This window comes from Eulemur rufifrons, chromosome 17 (assembly GCF_041146395.1).
Source record: "Eulemur rufifrons isolate Redbay chromosome 17, OSU_ERuf_1, whole genome shotgun sequence".
Classification (NCBI taxonomy): domain Eukaryota; kingdom Metazoa; phylum Chordata; class Mammalia; order Primates; family Lemuridae; genus Eulemur; species Eulemur rufifrons.
Genome location: NC_090999.1, coordinates 27,884,051 through 27,902,433, shown reverse-complemented (window position 1 = coordinate 27,902,433; position 18,383 = coordinate 27,884,051). Strand labels below are relative to the sequence as shown.

Here is an 18,383-nt window from a genome sequence, read left to right as displayed (position 1 = left end):
TCCTTTGGGATTTCTCCAAGGATTTCTCAGAGGCCTGATTGCCCTCCCTTGTTGATTCTTCAGTCACAGGCTCTATCTTCTTGTCTTGCCAGGTAGAACAAGAGGCAAAAGAGTGCTTTTTCACAGTTTAACCAAACCACCCCTCATGCCTTCTTTTGGTATTTAGTCAAATGTTCTCATGTGCTCTAGCTTCCAGTTTCTAGGACAGAAAGAAGGAAGCTGACCCAGAAATCAGCTGGGGCTCCTTGGGAAGACATGTTCCACCACCTTATCTACCCAACCACAGTGGGGAAACTCTCTTTGCAGTGCAGGCTTCAGCGGTGACACCATCCTCCAGGATAATGGCCATCCTGAGTAATAGAAATTCCTTCATGAGACCCTTAAGCAGCCCACGATGTGTAGTAATAATTGTCATATGTAGAAAGCCCTACAATTTACAAAGTGCTATTTCACTGTTTCGTGTGATTGTCATATTAGCCCAGCAAAGGATATATACAGAGGAATAATAGGCATGTGAGTGTTAGCCACAGATTTGAAAAGAAGAAAAGAGAAACATCTACTAGATCAACTTGAAATGTCCCCAGCAGTGTTCTTGTCATGGTCCAGGAATGTCAGTGTCCTCAAGCTGAGGATCAGTCCTGGGAAGCATCTTTTGTTCATATTGGATTAACTGGTATCTCACTTCTGCTTGCAAGCTTTTCACCTCCACGAGAGGTGAATTCTTCCTCTTTTATACTCTGAGGCTCTGCTGCAGTGGAAAGTCAGGAGAGCTGCCTTCAATCTCACAAAGAGGTTTGAATCTACTGCTGTCTTCCAGAGTTTAGTTCCACATCTGACTAGGGCAGTGATCTTAGGCATGGGCAAAAGGACATGATGGTTCTTGAACTTTTTGAACCTGTTAGTCTCTTCTCTCACAGAAAGATAATTCACAGAGATAACTCTCAAATTCTGAAAACTAGCATGGCTCTTTTAAACGACACCAAATCTGTCTTTGGCTATGATCCTACACCTCACACAGTGTCCAGCCTTCCATATGCTGGGTTGTGTAACTGTTTAGCAAAAGAGGATGCTGACTGGATCTGGTTGTTGGGAACATTCCACTCACTTGGCCTGGGGTACTACACTGGTCTCCCATCTGCTTATTAGTACAGCTCTTGGATATGATTCTGATGCTGAAAGCAGAAGATGGTCTAAGACCTGCCTACTGGGCCCTGACTCAACAGTAGGTGCACAGACCTTCCCTCTTATTTGGGAGCTTTCATTTAGTTAAACTCAATTCTTTAGGTATTTTTTGAGAGTTATGAGTATGAGAGTTATTTACTGGTTGAAAGTGAACTTGGAGTTAGGAGATCTCTATTCCAGCCAGAGCTATTATATATGTCCTAGATATTGTATCTTTTTCCCTCTAGATCTCTCTACCCTTTTTCACCTTGTCCTTGGCTGCAGAAGGCTAGCTATTATGGGATTCATTATGGGCTTCTTTGTTCTTAAGCTTAGAATTGTATTTGACCAAGGGAAGTACCCCACGTAGATATGGGAAAGTGGGGTCAAGGTATGTATTCCTCCCAATCCCTATCTTTGAACTTATTTGGGAATGACTGAGTTCCTTTGCTGAGGGTCCTTATTCCTCTCAAGGCACCTTCATTATAACCCTCTCTTTTCAGTTTCTGGTAACACTCCTTACTTTTATCCTTTGCTGCCTAGGAATGGTAACAATTCAACTGTTACTAGCCTTGAGACACTACATTATAATATGTGGTTTCCCTACTCCCCATCCACATAGTCCTATTAGAAATAAACTCTCCTTGAATTATCCTAATTGGATTGTGTCAGCTGTTTTCTGCTAACACCTGACAGATACACTGTGTGATTTTGGGCAAGTCACTTCATAGGATTAGTTCTCTCAAATGTAATGTAAAGGGTTTTGAACAGAAAATAATATCCCTTCCCATTCTAAATTTGTTTGGCAATGTAAAGACTACACAATAAATCTCTTCTTTGGGAGCTTTGAGCCTCATTGAAGATAAACTCTGTATAAATATGAAATGTAGAATGAACTATGTATCCAAGTTATTAGGATGCATAAATACTTTAAGAATTCAGAAATGAGCAAGGTCAGTGTGAACTGAACGATCAGAGGAAACATATGGATCTGCTGATAAATTCCATTCTGACATCAAAGAACCATTTGTTCATGGGTTTCTAATCTAGATCCAGGATGAATGTTGTATTCAAGGCTGTATCAAAGCGGATGGCCTGTCTTGGATCTAGTCCAAAGAGCCCACACACTATTTGCCAAACTCAGACTAGATTTCCTGGAAATAATTTACTCTTGAGACTACACTGAGCCACATCCCACAGTAAAATATAAAACTTCCAAGATTCTTGAATTAAAACGTTCTTTTAAAAAAGGGTAGAAAGAATAGTGGATTAGGAGTTGAAAGGCTGGAATTCTAATATTACCTTTCATTAATTAGCTGTACCTTAAATGTTTTTTAATCTGAAAATGATCTTTTACTTTACATTAGTATCCTCTTATCTACAGGGTGTACATTCCAAGATTCCAGTGGATACTTGAAACCACGGATAGGACCAAACCATATGTATGCTGCTGTTTTTTCATATATATATGTATGTGTGTGTGTGCATATATATATGATAAAGTTTAATTTATAAATTAGACACAGTAAGAGATTAACAACAAAAATTAGTAATAAAATGGAACAATTATAACAATATAGCATCATTAACACTCTTGCACTTTGGCACCATTATTATGTGAAATAAGGGTTACTTGAAAACAAGAACTGTGATACTCAGACAATCTGATCACTGAAATGGCTATGAAGTCACTAATGGGTGGGTGCTATAGACAGCGTGCATATACTAGACAAAGGGATGACTCTTGTCCCTGCCAGGATGGCAGGAGATTTCATTACACTACTCAGAATGGTTTTTGCAATTTAAAACTTCTGAATTATTCATTTCTGGAATTTTCCATTTAGTATTTTTGGACTGCAGTTGATCATGGGTAACTGAAACCACAGAAAGCAAAACTGCAGATAAGGGGGGACTATTATATTTGTTACAGGATTTTTCCTTTGATTCAGAGGTATTAGAAGCATACACAATGATATATGAATAATATCATAATTACTTTATATCCACCATAAAGGTTAAGAAATAAAATATTCCCAATACAATTGAAGTCCACAGTATATTCTTCCCCAGTTGGATACTTCCCTTTTCCATCAAAGATAATGACTACTCCCTCTCTCCCCCCACCCACCCCAATCGACAGCCAAGGCCAAGACAGAAATATTGCCTTGCCACTTTTCTTTGGGTAGAGCAGCCTCACTTTCATTGGGCTATCGAATAGCATAGAGTGAATGTCTTAGCTTTATGTGAATATTGATTGTTTAGGGCCAGGCCTTCATTTTGCATATCTGTAGAAACTCAAAGTCCTAGGTATTTGTATCAGTAAATGTCCTAAGGACATGCAAGGCTTCAGGATTGGCTAACTTCACTGGATTCCATCTGCTCCTTGGTTTGGTTTTGACCCTTGAAGATTTTCCTTATTTTCTTACTAGCTCAGCTGTGCATTTTTTAAAATAAAACATTTAAAAATTATATTTACATGTATTTCTCCTATAAGAGGAGCCTTTTAAAAAAAACCTAGTTTATCATATTGTAAAGTACAGAAATTAGACATTCTTCATTATACTGAGGATCAAAGACTGCTCAAAATGAGAGTTTGAAAATGTTTTTCCCACCTCATAAGCATGACCATTGCCTAAAGCAATGATAAAATAGATAAGCTTATATGACCAAAAAAATAATCTATGAGTAGTTAACCCAAATATACTGCAATTCAAATATATTAAGTGTTAGAAATTAACAGTAGAAAAGTGAAATAACAGTCTCTTTGGCAGGATTTGCAAGAACATTTCATTTAAAGTTTCTTATAAACAGGGACCATTCTTTTGAAAACATTCAAAAGTTTTTTGGGTTTGAGTTTATTGAGGCCAGAGATTGGCTTATTCGTTTTTACATCTCTCATAGTGTTCAGCGTGTTTCCTTTCACATTGCAGGTGTTCGAACATATTTGCTCATTGGACTTGAATTGACTCTTCCAAGTTCAGTGCAAAAACAAAATAGTCCTAACATTTCTTCTTGCTTTGCCAGGTCTGACACTGAAATTGAGTCAGCTTATAGTAATCCCTTTTATTAAATATATATTTTACAGAATTTGTGGCTTTCATGATCTAATCTTGGGATCATTTACTTGAGAATTATCTGTTTGGCTTGTACAAAAATAAATAATTTGTAACTAGGCAGTTTAAAAAATTATCTACAATCTTGTGTGATCGGCTTCTTAGATACACCTTCCCATGTCTAAAGTATCTACCTCATCCAACCCTCCCCTGCTGCCTGTCACTCTCTATCACAAGGTCTAGTTGTATTTTCTTCATAGCATTTATCACTAGCTCCAAGTTTTATTTTATTTAGTTGCTTATTTGCTTATTGTCTATCTCCCCTCACCAACATTAAAATTCCATGAGAACAAGAACAGAATCTGTCTTACTCGCTGCTGTATCCCCCCAAAAGGCACAGCAATTGGCACATAAATGATGCTCAATAAATATTTTCTGTATGAAATAATATTTTTCCTTCTCTCTAATCTCAGTATCTTCATTTGTAAATGAGACTGATAAGACAATTTACTTATAAAGATTATAAAATGAGTGATATACAATAAACATGTATCGCATAGAAAATACTCAACAGGTATTAGCTCTTATTATCACTATGAATTATAATTTCTACATTATTAACACTGAGTACTAAGTGTCTGGCACATAGTAGTTTCTCACCAAACATTGGCTGAACGAACGGAGGAGTGGATAAGAATTTCACTGAAAGGTTACAAATGCTGTGGCTGCCATAATCTCTTAGAACTACTCACAGAAAAGATTGCATAGCCTTTGGGATCTTTTAGATAGATAAATGTTTTCTAAAGCCTTTTCCCTTTTTGATTCCCTGGACTGTGAGTTTCTTTTGCTGTTCTGGATGCAGCACTGCTAAGCCCCACCAGTACTGGAAGGCACTGTTCCTCATGTGTGTGCCATTCCAGATTATTACTATAAGTGTATGTTCTTCACTATCTGGGGCTATAATCAAGAGCTTTCCCTGTACCCAGGCCACCTACAGTTGTAGGGCAGCTTACTCTATGAACAAGAGTTACTTTCCCCAATAGTTTTATCCTTATGACAGGTACCTAAAACTGAGCAACGACAGCAGCCCTTGAAAGAGAAGCAGAGGAGAGTCAGTGTCATATACAGGTGACACGAGCATAAAGAAAGGAAGGAAAGCTGGGAAGGGAGCTGTGGTTGCCGCACAGTCAGTCCAGTCTTCCTCATCCCTCTGTAGGAGCTGATTGTTTTAGATGCCAATGTCTTTTTAATGCTACCTCATCCCTGTGGTTTCCCCACTAGAACCTCCTGGTAGTGGCAGACCCTGGAGTCTGGAGCAGCCTTGAATAGCTGTAACCATAGGAGCAGCTCTGCTTACCTGAGCAGACAGAATAAACAGCCTAGGGAAAGGGCAGGGGCAGATTAGATGAAACCAAACCACATCACTAAAACCAAATATTCCAAAAGAAATAACTCTGTTGTGTTTTCTAAGAGGAAAACAAATATGAAACATGGCCAATACACAGTCCAATTATTAAATTCTCTTAGATTTGAGAGCCAAGAAGGCCTCTGAAGCCTATTTACCCATGATCTTGCATGTCTGGCACTATTTGTTTTGCTTCATGAATAATGAAAACCTGAAATAATACAACATTACTCTTAATCATGTTTGTGCGACAGAAAGAACATCTTGAAATCCAAGCCTTTGATTCTATGATGCTCTCACAAAAAACCACTTCTTGTCAACAGCTGGATCTTTCCTTATCACAGAAGTGTGTGAGGCTTGGGGATTATTTCTTTGCTCTTCCTTCCACTCTCCCTTTGTCTTCCTCCAGCCTTGGGAATTGAGATCCAGATAAGTGGAGAACAATATACTTCTTCTTGCTCCCCAATCTCACAGCAGAGCAGGGATGATAAGCAAGGTCTGTAGCATTGGTGCACACATGCGGACTGGTTCCTAAAAACTAGAACATAGGTACCACAATTGGACCTATAAGACGATTCAGAATAGTATCACCTTGATGCTACATAATATTTTGTCCCATAAATCTTGCAAGGCATATAAACATTCCTAAACCATTCATCCTAATGTATATATATTTTTATAAAGTATTATTTTTGCAATAGTGTTGATCATATAGAGTATTAACCATGGACTATATATATAAAATGCATCAAATTATATCAATGTTTTTCCATAGTATTACATAGTCTTCAAACATTGCTTAAATGATTGCAATATGCTACATACACTAATAAATACTTTCACAATCCCTCTATTAGTATGAATATCTGAGTTTTATGTAAATTATATTAAAATGAACCTCTTACTATTTTTTTTAGAATAAATTCTCAGAAACTCAGTAGTCCAATTTGTTAGGCAGTGACTTCTCTGTCTATGCCCATAGAAGCTCTTCTTATGTTGGAACATTTGACTTCAATTGTAGAAAACACAGTATAGTTTACTTTGTGCTTTGTAAATTAATGTTTGTTGCTCAGAAACTCAGATATGTCTTCCTATACATCTGCTTTAGCAACTGCAGGAAGGAGATGTTCTGCTTAATTACATTGCTAAAGACTTGCTTCCCATTAATACAATGGGAAGTAAGCAAGGAAGTAGTCAAAAGTAGTGTTTGTTGTGTGATTTTTTCTTTTTTTTATTTTAAATTATTATGGGTACACAATAGTTGTATATATCTATAGGGTACATGTGATGTTTTGATACCGGCATACAATGTAAATTAATCAAATCAGGGTAATCGGGGTATCCATCACCTCAGGCATTTATCATTTCTTTGTTGTGTGATCTTTTCTGATGATGATGCCTTGCGACATAGAGGGAAGTACTGAGGGCTCACATATTTCAGTTGTGTTTTGTTTCAGAGATACTCTATGTTTGGAATCACTAGCATTAGGCATAGGCTTTAACTGATTTCTCTGTCTCTAGTGTTTTCTAATTCCAGTCCCTCCTACTTAGTTCCTCAAGTCTAATCTTCCCTAAGTACTGCTATGCAAATAAAGGTGAAACAAATATTATTTTAAACTGTATTTCTTATTGTAGTGTTATCATTCTGTTATGAGTTAGCCTTGAACAGTGTCTTGAACAGAGTTGATTCTCAGTAAATAGCTGTTAAAAGAATAAAGGAATCCTATCCAATATAAGGATTTAGTTTTGTGTGTCTATGCCCAACCTTACTAATTAACTTATAAGTCTCTTGAGGGCAAGGCTGATATCTAATATCTTTTTTTTTAATTTCCAACTAGTCCTCCGTGAGAAATTAAGGCAAAATCAACCAGATGTAGATGTTCCCATTCTGTACTCTGTTTATGTAACTTCCAAGAGCCCTTTATCATTTAACCCAAAGAACAAGGCTATTTTTGCATTTAGTCTAGTTCATTTAAAATTATTTGCATATGGCCGGGCGCGGTGGCTCACGCCTGTAATCCTAGCACTCTGGGAGGCCGAGGTGGGCGGATCGTTTGAGCTCAGGAGTTCGAGACCAGCCTGAGCAAGAGCGAGACCCCATCTCTACTAAAAATAGAAAGAAATTATATGGACAGCTAAAAATATATATATAGAAAAAATTAGCCGGGCATGGTGGTGCATGCCTGTAGTCCCAGCTACTCGGGAGGCTGAGACAGGAGGATCGCTTGAGCTCAGGAGTTTGAGGTTGCTGTGAGCTAGGCTAACGCCACGGCACTCACTCTAGCCTGGGCAACAGAGTGAGACTCTGTCTCAAAAAAAAAAAAAAAAAAAAAAAAAAAAAAAAAAAATTATTTGCATAAGCCCACTGATAATCAATTATCACACACTTTCTCCTCTCTACCTCATGCTGCCCAATACTTCTCAAAAAATGGTTGCCAAGTTGTACCATAATTATTTATCTATTTGCATCACACATTAAGCTGCAAATTCATGAGGATGGGAACAATGCTTATCTTATGCTTAGCATCATAATAGCACTTATAGCAGATGCTTGATAAATGTTTGAATGATGAATAAATTAAAAATTTGAAAAATTTTTTTTACATGAAATGGATCACTTGAAGCAAACATTTTCCAAATAGAATTAGTGATAGATCTAATTTCCCACACAGACAAGCTAACTTACTTTCAATTATTGGAGGCTTTTAATCAGAATGATATAATTATCTCAAGTCACTGTATCCCTTTACACATAAAATCTAAGCATAACATACTTGTACTGATTGTCTCAACTATACTGTAATACTTGCATGACACTACATATACAGATAATTTTAAGCAGTGTTTAATGAGTTAATAAATGCAGTTTACCAGATGTGTTAGTTTTCTACTGTTACCTTAAAAATTACCACAAATTTATTATCTCACAATTTCTGTGCATCCGGAATGTGGGTAGGAGTTAGCTGGGTCCTCTGCTCAGGATCTTGCCAGGCTGAAACCAGAGTGTTAGCCAACACTGCAATCTCTTTAGAGGCTAAGGCTCCTTTTACAAGTTTGCTGGTTGTTAGCAGAACGTGATTTCTTGAGTTGTAGGACGGAGGATCTCAGCTCCTCTTGTGAACAAGAGGCTGCTTGTTCACAGCCTCTGCTTGTTCACAGCCCTGCTTGTTCACTGTGTCTGGAAGAAAACTTTTCCCCTTCCATCTTGGATCCAGTGATTGGTGGCCTGCAAATTAATTGACAACAGATGGATTAACAGGAGAAAAGACAGTGTTTATTTATACACGGATGGTGTATATTATGCAGGAGTGCTCAGTGATGAGTAACTCACCTAATAACCAGGAATAAAAGGCTTATGTACTTAACAAAAGGGTTAGGATTTCAGTGGGAAAGTATGGAAGGCTCTATTGGAGTTTTTGATGCTAATGGACGGGTGGATTTGTACTTCCTGGTGCTTAGGATCAGTCTTTTCTCAACTAGGAAGCTCCCTGGGAGGGGAGTCAATGGCAGTTATATCTTCAGGAGGCTTGCTTAAGTTTGGATAATTTTTTTTTTCTACTGCTGCTGATCGTTCAGATGTTTTCAATTTAAAGTAATTTTTATACCACTTTGGTAAGCTATTAATCCCTTCAACTGCAATATGATCCTCTTTACAACATTGCATTTTACTTCTTCAAGACTATCAGGAAAAAATCTATTGCTGCTTGTTGTTTCTTTTAAGAGCTTAACTACTTAGGTCAGACCTACCCAGGATAATCTCTCCTTGGCTAACTCAAAGCCAACTGATTAGAGACCGTAATTATATCTTTTGAAAAATCTAATTTCTGTATAATGTAACATAATTACAAGAATAATATCCCACCATAGTCCCCACACTCAAGAGGAGGGGTTTATACAGGCCATATACACCTCCTGGAGATGGGAGTTTGGGGGGCTGTCGTAGAATTCTTCCAACCACACCAAATGATAAGGTGAGAAGGTAAGTCCAGTACTACCGAAACCATAAAAGTGAGATGGTCTCACATATTCTACACCGCTAAGTTAATAAAATGGGTGCTCTGTGCCAGTTGTTTTGACCAGATGACATCTGGTATTATCCGTAACAGTATGCAGAATGGAGTAATGCCATTTGTGTATTCAAGAAGACTTTTTAAACCAACTTTCTTTTTTTCTCTTACCTGATACATAGTTTTCAAGCATAAAAAGTACATATATGGCCGGGCGCGGTGGCTCACGCTTGTAATCCTAGCACTCTGGGAGGCCGAGGCGGGCGGATTGTTTGGGCTCAGGAGTTCGAGACCAGCCTGAGTAAGAGCGAGACCCTGTCTCTACTAAAAATAGAAAGAAATTATATGGACAGCTAAATATATATATATATATATATACACACACACACACACACACACACATAGAAAAATTAACCAGGCATGGTGGCACATGCCTGTAGTCCCAGCTACTCGGGAGGCTGAGGCAGGAGGATCACTTGACCCCAGGAGTTTGAGATTGCTATGAGCTAGGCTGACACCACGGAACTCTGGCCCGGGCAACAGAGCGAGACTCTGTCTCAAAAAAAAAAAAAAAAAAAAGTACATATAAAATTTCAATTAAATTAATTTCTCTTCATTAAAATTCCAAGTTCTCATATTAGGTAGTTGGTTCCATAGACCACAAATCCCCTCATTAACCCCAAAGACTTGTTATGGCCTGTATTAGTTAACTATTGCTGTAACAAATTACCCTAAGACTTAGTGGCTTAAAACAACACAGAGTTTCTGTGGGTTAGGCGTTGAAGCATGGCTTAACTGGGTCTTCTGCTTCAGTCTCTCTCTCAAGGCTGCAACCAAGATAACACTGGGGCAGGCTCTGCTTCCAGGACTACTCAGCGGTATTGACAGGACTGTTCCTTGAGGGTTGTTGGACTGAAGGCCTCAGTGCCCAGCTGGCTGTTGGCCGGAGGCCACTCCCACTTCTTTGCCACATGGGTCTCTCCAACATGGCTGTTTGTTCATCAAAACAAGGGAGAAAGTAGCAAGACAGAAGTCACAGTCTTTTATAACCTCATCTAAGAAGTGGCATCGCTTCACGTCTGTCTTATTTAATTCATTAGAAGCAAGTTATAGGTTCAGTCCACACCTGGGGGGAAGGTATGAATGCCAGGAGGGCAGGAATTGTTAAGGCCAACTTAGAAGTGTGCTTCCCACACTGCCCGAAGGAAGAAACAATCTATCAGACCAAGGAAACATGAATAAAAGTGCCTGTTTCCAAGAAATGAAAAAAAGTTGCCCCTTTGATTATATTCACTTATTCAGAGTCAGAGCTTGATGAGACTGGGTTCATAATGGGAGCGGCCAGCTCCTGTCTGAGGAGAAAGGGCAAATGAAAACCAAAACTGAGAATCTCAATTTAGAATCACAGGAGCAACACTAAGTATCAGGGCCAAGGTAGGAGTGTGAGGCTGTAGATAAGAGAAGGAATAAGAGGTCAGGAGCCCAGGAATACTACGTCAACATAGAAGCAAAAGGTTAGACCAGAGAAAGCAGATATTTTCATGAATAAAGACAACTCGCTGGTTTTAAAGACAAAAGATTAGGCCATACTTTTTCTCTTAAAAATAAAATTTGTATCAATTGATTTAATTCTCTTTTCCAAATATATTTACAGTGTGAAGCACCATTCTACACCAGATGCTGTGCATACACCTTGGAGTCCTCTAGCTTAAAATGAATAGGGGCAAAGGCATCATTGACTTTTCCTTCAGACTGTTTACTTCATTTTTATTTTTTAACATTCCCTCATTTTGACCCTAAGAAGCTATTTTCCTTAAAGGTCAGCAAATAATGTGAAACTATAATGCCCTTTCACAAAATTTTCAAAACTGATTTCCTTGCCTTTTAAGATTTTTAAAAAAACATTTTTATTTGCCACGTAACTACATGATAAAAAGGTAAAGCCAAAGCTATACTGAAAACAAAGAACCATTCATTTCTAGAAAAAGAAATTCAGTTATATTCAATTCCCTTTATGTCTGCTTCCAATTATGTCTTCTTACTAGATTATAGAAGTAATCAATTACTTTTCATCTCCGTCTCCTTCACATACCTGAAAAATAACTTTTTGGACTCTTATTTTGAGGTTTTTAAAAAATATTTATTACCTAGTTTAATCTTAGGTTATTTAATTATAATTCTTCTTAAGCTTTCTTTTATTTCTATCTTTAACCACACTTCTCTGTATATATTGAGCTATAACACTTTTGTTTAGCTTCTTCATTGAAATTAGCAGTCAGTGAAAGCAAATGAGAAAATCAATATGCAACCGTTTAAATACCTATTTAAATCTGCCAATTCTAGATCCAAACTGCCAGTTTTGCTTATTCAGAAAAGGCTGACATTTTCATTTCATACCATATACTAAAGATAAACAAATCATATAGCTTCAGATTAAGCATGGCATTTCTGTATATTTGGGTTACCTTTCATTGTTTAAAAAAAAAATCTGATCATTCAGAGGAGTAGTCTGTTCCAAATTTTAAAGCTTATGATTTTTATGGTATCAAATATTTTGCAAAATATTTTCTCTTATAACCCACCATGGTGTCTGAAATCCATGTGCTTGTAATTTCTATGGGCTGTTAAAGCTAAATAGAGATATATGGATATATATCTCTATATATAGAGATATATATATAGATACAGATAGAGATAAATATGGAATACAGACATAAATAAATATTTCATCACTGAAAAGAATTGCTTCAAATAGCTTATCAGACCAAGATCCTGAGGTGTAAAGGTGTGCGTCTGCGTTTATATGTGTAAATTTTGGGTTGGACAAGTGAAAGAACTAGATAAAGGTGTGCCTCAAGGGACCTTGATCAGAAATGGAGCAACAAAGTATACTCAGGGGAAGCCTGAATAGCAGATGGGGAATGATGGTACTGGGACAAGGTCACAAAACAGAACAGGACGTCAGAATTTTAAGTCTATCTGCCCTTTCTAATGTGTGAAGCATCCAGGATACATTATTAATAATGTAATTTTAGCTATTCAGTAGGTCGTGACTAAGAATTAAAAGGAGGCCTTAAAAACAAAACTCAGCCTTGAAATGATTGTTCTTCATGGGTCCCAATTATATTTTAAATGGCACTTTATACTCACAGGCAAATCATACACACACTCATCGCTACATTTCTGGAGTCTTGATATTTGTAGCTGCCAAAAACAAATAATTAAATAAATAGTCCCTGTTCTGCTTAGGAAGAAATTCTTCTAAATTTGGAAATCCAAATCCAAAAAGAGTTTTTGCTAGATAGAGAAAATATCTGTGAAGAAAAGAGTCTATTGGTTAATTTTGAAATGCTGTCAGTTGTGTTAATTTGCAAAAAAAAAAAAAAAAAAAAAGAATCATTGTTTATTCAATATGTGAAAAGTACTTGGCCTCATTTAAGTTCACAATTGCTCAAACACAAGGTCAGGAATGAAGTTAAATATATCAGCATTATACTGTCCTCTTGTCTTATTTCTTCTTTCCTCTAACCCTTTGATCTCTTGTGCTTTCCAAAGTGTGTGAGGTAACAATTCATACTCTGATTATCTGCTTTTGAAAGGGGCTTCTTTATGCATTGAGACAAGCCCTATAGATTTAAAATCAACCCAAAATGAAGGGAAAGGGGTAAGATTGTAAACAAAGTATTTGGGAACTGGTGAGTCCCCATAAATCCCACTTTATGAATTGTTACTTGTGTTTACCTATATGAAAACCCTAGTGAATGCATTAAATTATTGGTTCACGGATGTCAATGATGTTTTAAATTTAAATATATTGATCAGAAGGAAATTCCCTTATTATTTTATTATTAATTAGATCTATTGAAGTATTCTCTGTCCTATGCTAGGTTACAAAAAGGATCCTCCTAAGACATGAAAATTAATTTGATAAATATTGCTTAGTATTTTCTTTGGCTCATTCAAGGGAAAGGTATGGATATTGTAAGAGGGAGAGAAGTTAGGAAGGACAGATGACTGGAAATTAACCACATTCTGCCTTGTTATTTTCCTAGGATCTCACGATTCCTTCAGCTTCTACATTGATGAAGCCTCTCCTGTAGGTCCTGAACAGCCAGAAACCGTCCAGAATTTTGTCTCTGTGTTTGGAACTGTGGCCAAAAAGCTCATGAGGAAATGGTTAGCCACTCAGACAATGAACTTTACTGGTCAGCTAGGAGCTGGAATTCGTTATTTTGATCTTCGAATTTCCACCAAGCCCAGAGACCCCGACAACGAACTCTACTTTGCTCATGGTTTGTTCAGTGCCAAAGTCAATGAAGGCCTTGAGGAGATCAATGCATTCCTCACAGATCACCATAAGGAGGTCGTATTCTTGGACTTCAACCATTTTTATGGGATGCAGAAATATCACCATGAAAAACTAGTCCAGATGCTGAAAGACATCTATGGAAACAAAATGTGCCCAGCGATTTTTGCCCAGGAAGTTAGTTTAAAGTACCTGTGGGAGAAGGACTATCAAGTGCTGGTCTTCTACCATAGTCCAGTGGCTCTGGAAGTGCCCTTTCTCTGGCCCGGGCAGATGATGCCGGCACCCTGGGCCAACACCACAGACCCTGAGAAACTGATCCAGTTTCTTCAGGCATCTATCACTGAGAGAAGAAAGAAGGGCTCGTTTTTCATATCTCAGGTGGTGCTGACCCCCAAAGCCAGCACTGTGGTCAAAGGAGTGGCAAGTGGCCTCAGAGAAACAATCACAGAAAGGTAAGTGTCCCTCAAATGTCAGAGGAAGAGCTCAAATAATTTTACTCCAATTCATAGAGCTAGTAAGTGATGGAGCTAAAATTCATACTTATTGTGTATTAGTTTCCCAGGGCTTTCATAACGTACTACCACCAACTGGGGCATCCTAAAACAATAGAAATATATTATCTCACGGTTCTGGAGGCCAAAAGTCTGAAATCAAGGTGTTGAAAGAGTTGGTTCCTTCTGAGGTCTCTGAGGGAGAATCTGTTCTATGCCTCTCCTAGCGTTTGGTGATGGCCAACAATCCTTGGTGTGCCTTGTCTTGTAGACACATCACTTTGATCTCTGCCTCCTTTTTCAAATGGCATTCTCTTGTATGTCTCTGTCTTCTCCTTTTCTTATAAGTACAGCAGCCGTATTGGATTAGGACCTGCTCTAATGACCTCATCTTAGCTTGATGACTTCTGTAGGACCCTATTTCCCAATCAGGTCACATTCACAGGTACTGAGGGTTGGGACTTTAACGTATTTTTTTGTGGACGCGTATTCACCCACAATACCACGTATTTTGACTACATGTCTCATTCTCTTCCCATACTACACCTTTTCATGTTGTGTAGTGCTTTATAGATTACAAAGTATTTTTGCTACCATATGCACAGTCTTTTTACATACTTAGTTCCATTTGATTTGCATAACAATCTAGGGAAGGAGATATTATCTTAAAGATTTAAAAAAAAAATGAGGTTCAGAAAAGTGAAATATTTTCCCTACTGCTCCTTCAGTGAATAATGAAACAGACACTCAAACTCCATTGGCAAATCGTATCCTATGCCCTTTACACTACATATGCTACCTTAGAAAGAAGGGTTACCCTCCAGACAGTGGCCATTCCGTTGGCCAAGCCCAACCAAACTGTAGAGTGATGATTACCTGTGTGGTATAATTTGATCAATCACCAATGATTTCTGCAGTTCTTTTCCATGAGTATCCCCAACATGCTGAATTGTACATATTATTTAATCTTTTGAATTAAAGCATTTAACATATTAAGCAATGCAAACGTCATCTGAAAAAAGAACACAAATCCTTATCAAACGTTTTTTATCTTTAATTCATATTTTGAATTATGGTAAGGAGACAGAGCATGAATATTTGGCTTGGACTCATGGTCTTTGCAGGGAAAGGCAAGAAGATGAGGAGAAAAGATTTGGAGGTGAAAATAGTATGGGTAACCTTAGCATGTAGGGTGGGGATTGACAGGAGGTGAAGCTTATAGTTGGGGCAAGAACTCACAAGAAACCTTTAAACTGGGCTACAGAGAACTTCATCCTGTGAGCAATGGGGAGCTGGATAATGATGTTTAGCAACAGAGTGACTTGATCAGATCTGTATTTTAGGTAATAATGGATGCAGCCTGGAGGATAGGTAGAGTAGAGAGAGTGAGCAGTTAGGAGGTGCATAGAACGCAACCTAAATGGAGTGAGTGAGAAAACATAGAAGAGGATAATAGGCAGACAGTGAAAATTAGGATGATTTGGCTAGTGAGCTCTGTGGTATGAATGGGAGAAAAAAGTTAACGATAAGTAGAATGGGTGATGAAGGCATTCACAGAGACCGAACACAAAAGACATGGAGACTTGGAGAGCAAGTGGGGAAGATAAAAATCAGGGTCATGCTGAACTTAAAGTGTCAGTAAGGCATCTAAGTAGACGAGGTCTCTTGATTATTAGGAGTAACACAGTCTTCCCGTGGCCTCTTCCAGCTTCATCATTACGTTGTATAGTTCCATGCGTAGGAAAAAACTTATCCATATTACATGCCTGCTTTGCATTTTGGCCAAGAACCATACCCTGATTTTACCTATGTAGTGACTAGCCTTTGAAGAAGCCAAGAAAAAGAATTCATTCAAGGAATAAATGGCTTTCATTTTTTTCTCTTACAGGATTTAATGTAATTTAGGAGTTTGCAAGTTGTAGTTAAACTGCTTTTTGGTTACCTGTGCTCTAGTACACTACTACTGATGTAGGATTTGTGGGTAAAAAATTAAATAAGTTGGAAAACTGCTGAAAATTATATTCTACATAACTCTCCCAAAAGATTCACAATGGATATTAGCATATAAAGGGCACCAAGGAGTATTTTAGTGAAAAAAAATCCTATTTAAATTTAACTAATACAGTGTTTTCCAAGCACTTAAATTTTTTTCAGATAACACTTATTAACGGCCCATGGAATTAATTTTGAAAAACTGTTCTCAGCCATCTGCTCTAATTCAGAACTTCTCACTTGCCTATGTTTTATCTTTCTGGAATAGTAGAGCTGTATCATTGAAAAGAGAAAGAGAATTGGGAAGGAAAAAGATTTTTAAAAGTAGAAATGAAGATCCTACGTGTAAAATCAACTTTTAAGAATTTTCCAGTGAAGTTTAGTACCAGAAGTACTAAAAAGACCTTCTTCTGGACTATTTTCAAAGCTGTATTCTGGCTGTGGTGTTAATGTGAAGCTCAGGGTTTTTCATCTGGGTTTGGTTTTGGGTTTTTGACATACTCCAGCCTTCTGGATGGAGCCTATAGAAAAAGATTATTGTCAGCTCTTGGGTCATGCCTTACAAAGGCAATTTACTTACCTCTAAAAGAGGCAGTGAAGGAGCACTTGACTCTGTCCGATCTTGTTGCCTTTCTCTTCTTATCAAATGATAAAGCCTGTGAAGTGGACAGATTCCGCCATTGTACTGCTGGCTTTTGTGCCAAAGCGATTCATTCAGAAAGTCCTATGCTGGCACCGAGAGATGTAATGAGCTCTTCTGTGCTACCTGAAGGATAGTTAAGCTAACTTAAGGATAAGTTACCAGGCAATTGTAAGACCTCTCTGTGCCTTAAATATTTTCATCTGCAAAATTTGGAGTTTGGACTAGATTATCTCCAAGATCCGTTCTAGTTTTAAAATTCTACAATTCTAAGATCATATATTTGACTAGCTAGTTTATCTATAATTTTTAAAATTATACCTAATATTTGGGTTAAAAAAACTCAGAGCACCCACAACAGTGTTTGAAGTTGTGGGTGGCTTTCAGGGAAACTAAATACAGCCTGGATTTAGGTACTGTAGCTTTCAATCTGGCCATTATTTCCAAATGCTGCAGATGTATTTTCTACATTTCAGCAATGCCAAAAGACACAGATTTTTTTTTTCTAAATTTCTTAAAGACTTATTTTTTATTTTTCAAACACCAGCTTTTACACCTCACTCCTACAGAATTCACACATTCTTAAAAAGAAGGTGTGCAACTTGAGTAAAGTCCCTTCCTAATTTGTAGTTTATTAAATTATAGGGGTTTTTTTAATTTAAAAAATGCAGTCATACCACCTGTCAGAACTTTTAAGAAGCAATGCATCTTTCCAAGTGAACTGATGCTGAATAAAGTTAGGTGATATTTATATAAGCCAACAATTTAGATAATGCTGATGATAATAATATAATAATAATGAGCTATTTAAGTATTCTTTATTGGTTAGATACTTTGCTAACTGCTTCATGTACATTGTTTGATTTAATATTCACAAAACCTCCAAATGTAGGTATTATTGCCATCCCAGCTTAAAGATAAAGGCACTGAGCCTTAGAACTGTTAAGCAACTTACCTGATAATACAGTTAAGAGAAGGTAGATTCAGGACTTAAATCCAAGTTGTTCTATTTGTTTGTTTATTCACAAAAACAAGCATATTTGGAAGCCTATTTTGTTCTGGACACTGTAGTGACACTCGAGTGAGTGACCTCAGATATGGAGTCTGAAAAGCATCACACCATACTATCCTCCTGCTATTGATGAGACTCCAAAGTAGTGACTATGACTTAGTTTTCATTTTATTAAATGACAATATCTAGACCCAATTTGGCAGTGTATTCAGTTGGACTAGGTTCAATTTAGTACTTATCTGTTGAACAGCTCCTGCGAGTAGGGCTCTGCATTAAGTGCTATGAGGCATATTAAAATTGGTAAGATGCCATT

General features: G+C 37.5%; 1 protein-coding gene across 1 annotated transcript in view; it reads left to right on the top strand.

Moving 5' to 3' along the window:
- PLCXD3 (phosphatidylinositol specific phospholipase C X domain containing 3) overlaps window positions 1–18,383 on the top strand; it is a 144,635-nt gene that overhangs the window by 72,526 nt on the left and 53,726 nt on the right. Inside the window, exon 2 of the mRNA XM_069492670.1 lies at window positions 13,679–14,387. Within this exon, the coding sequence (XP_069348771.1) occupies window positions 13,679–14,387 (709 nt within the window). The remainder of the gene's footprint in view (window positions 1–13,678; window positions 14,388–18,383) is intronic.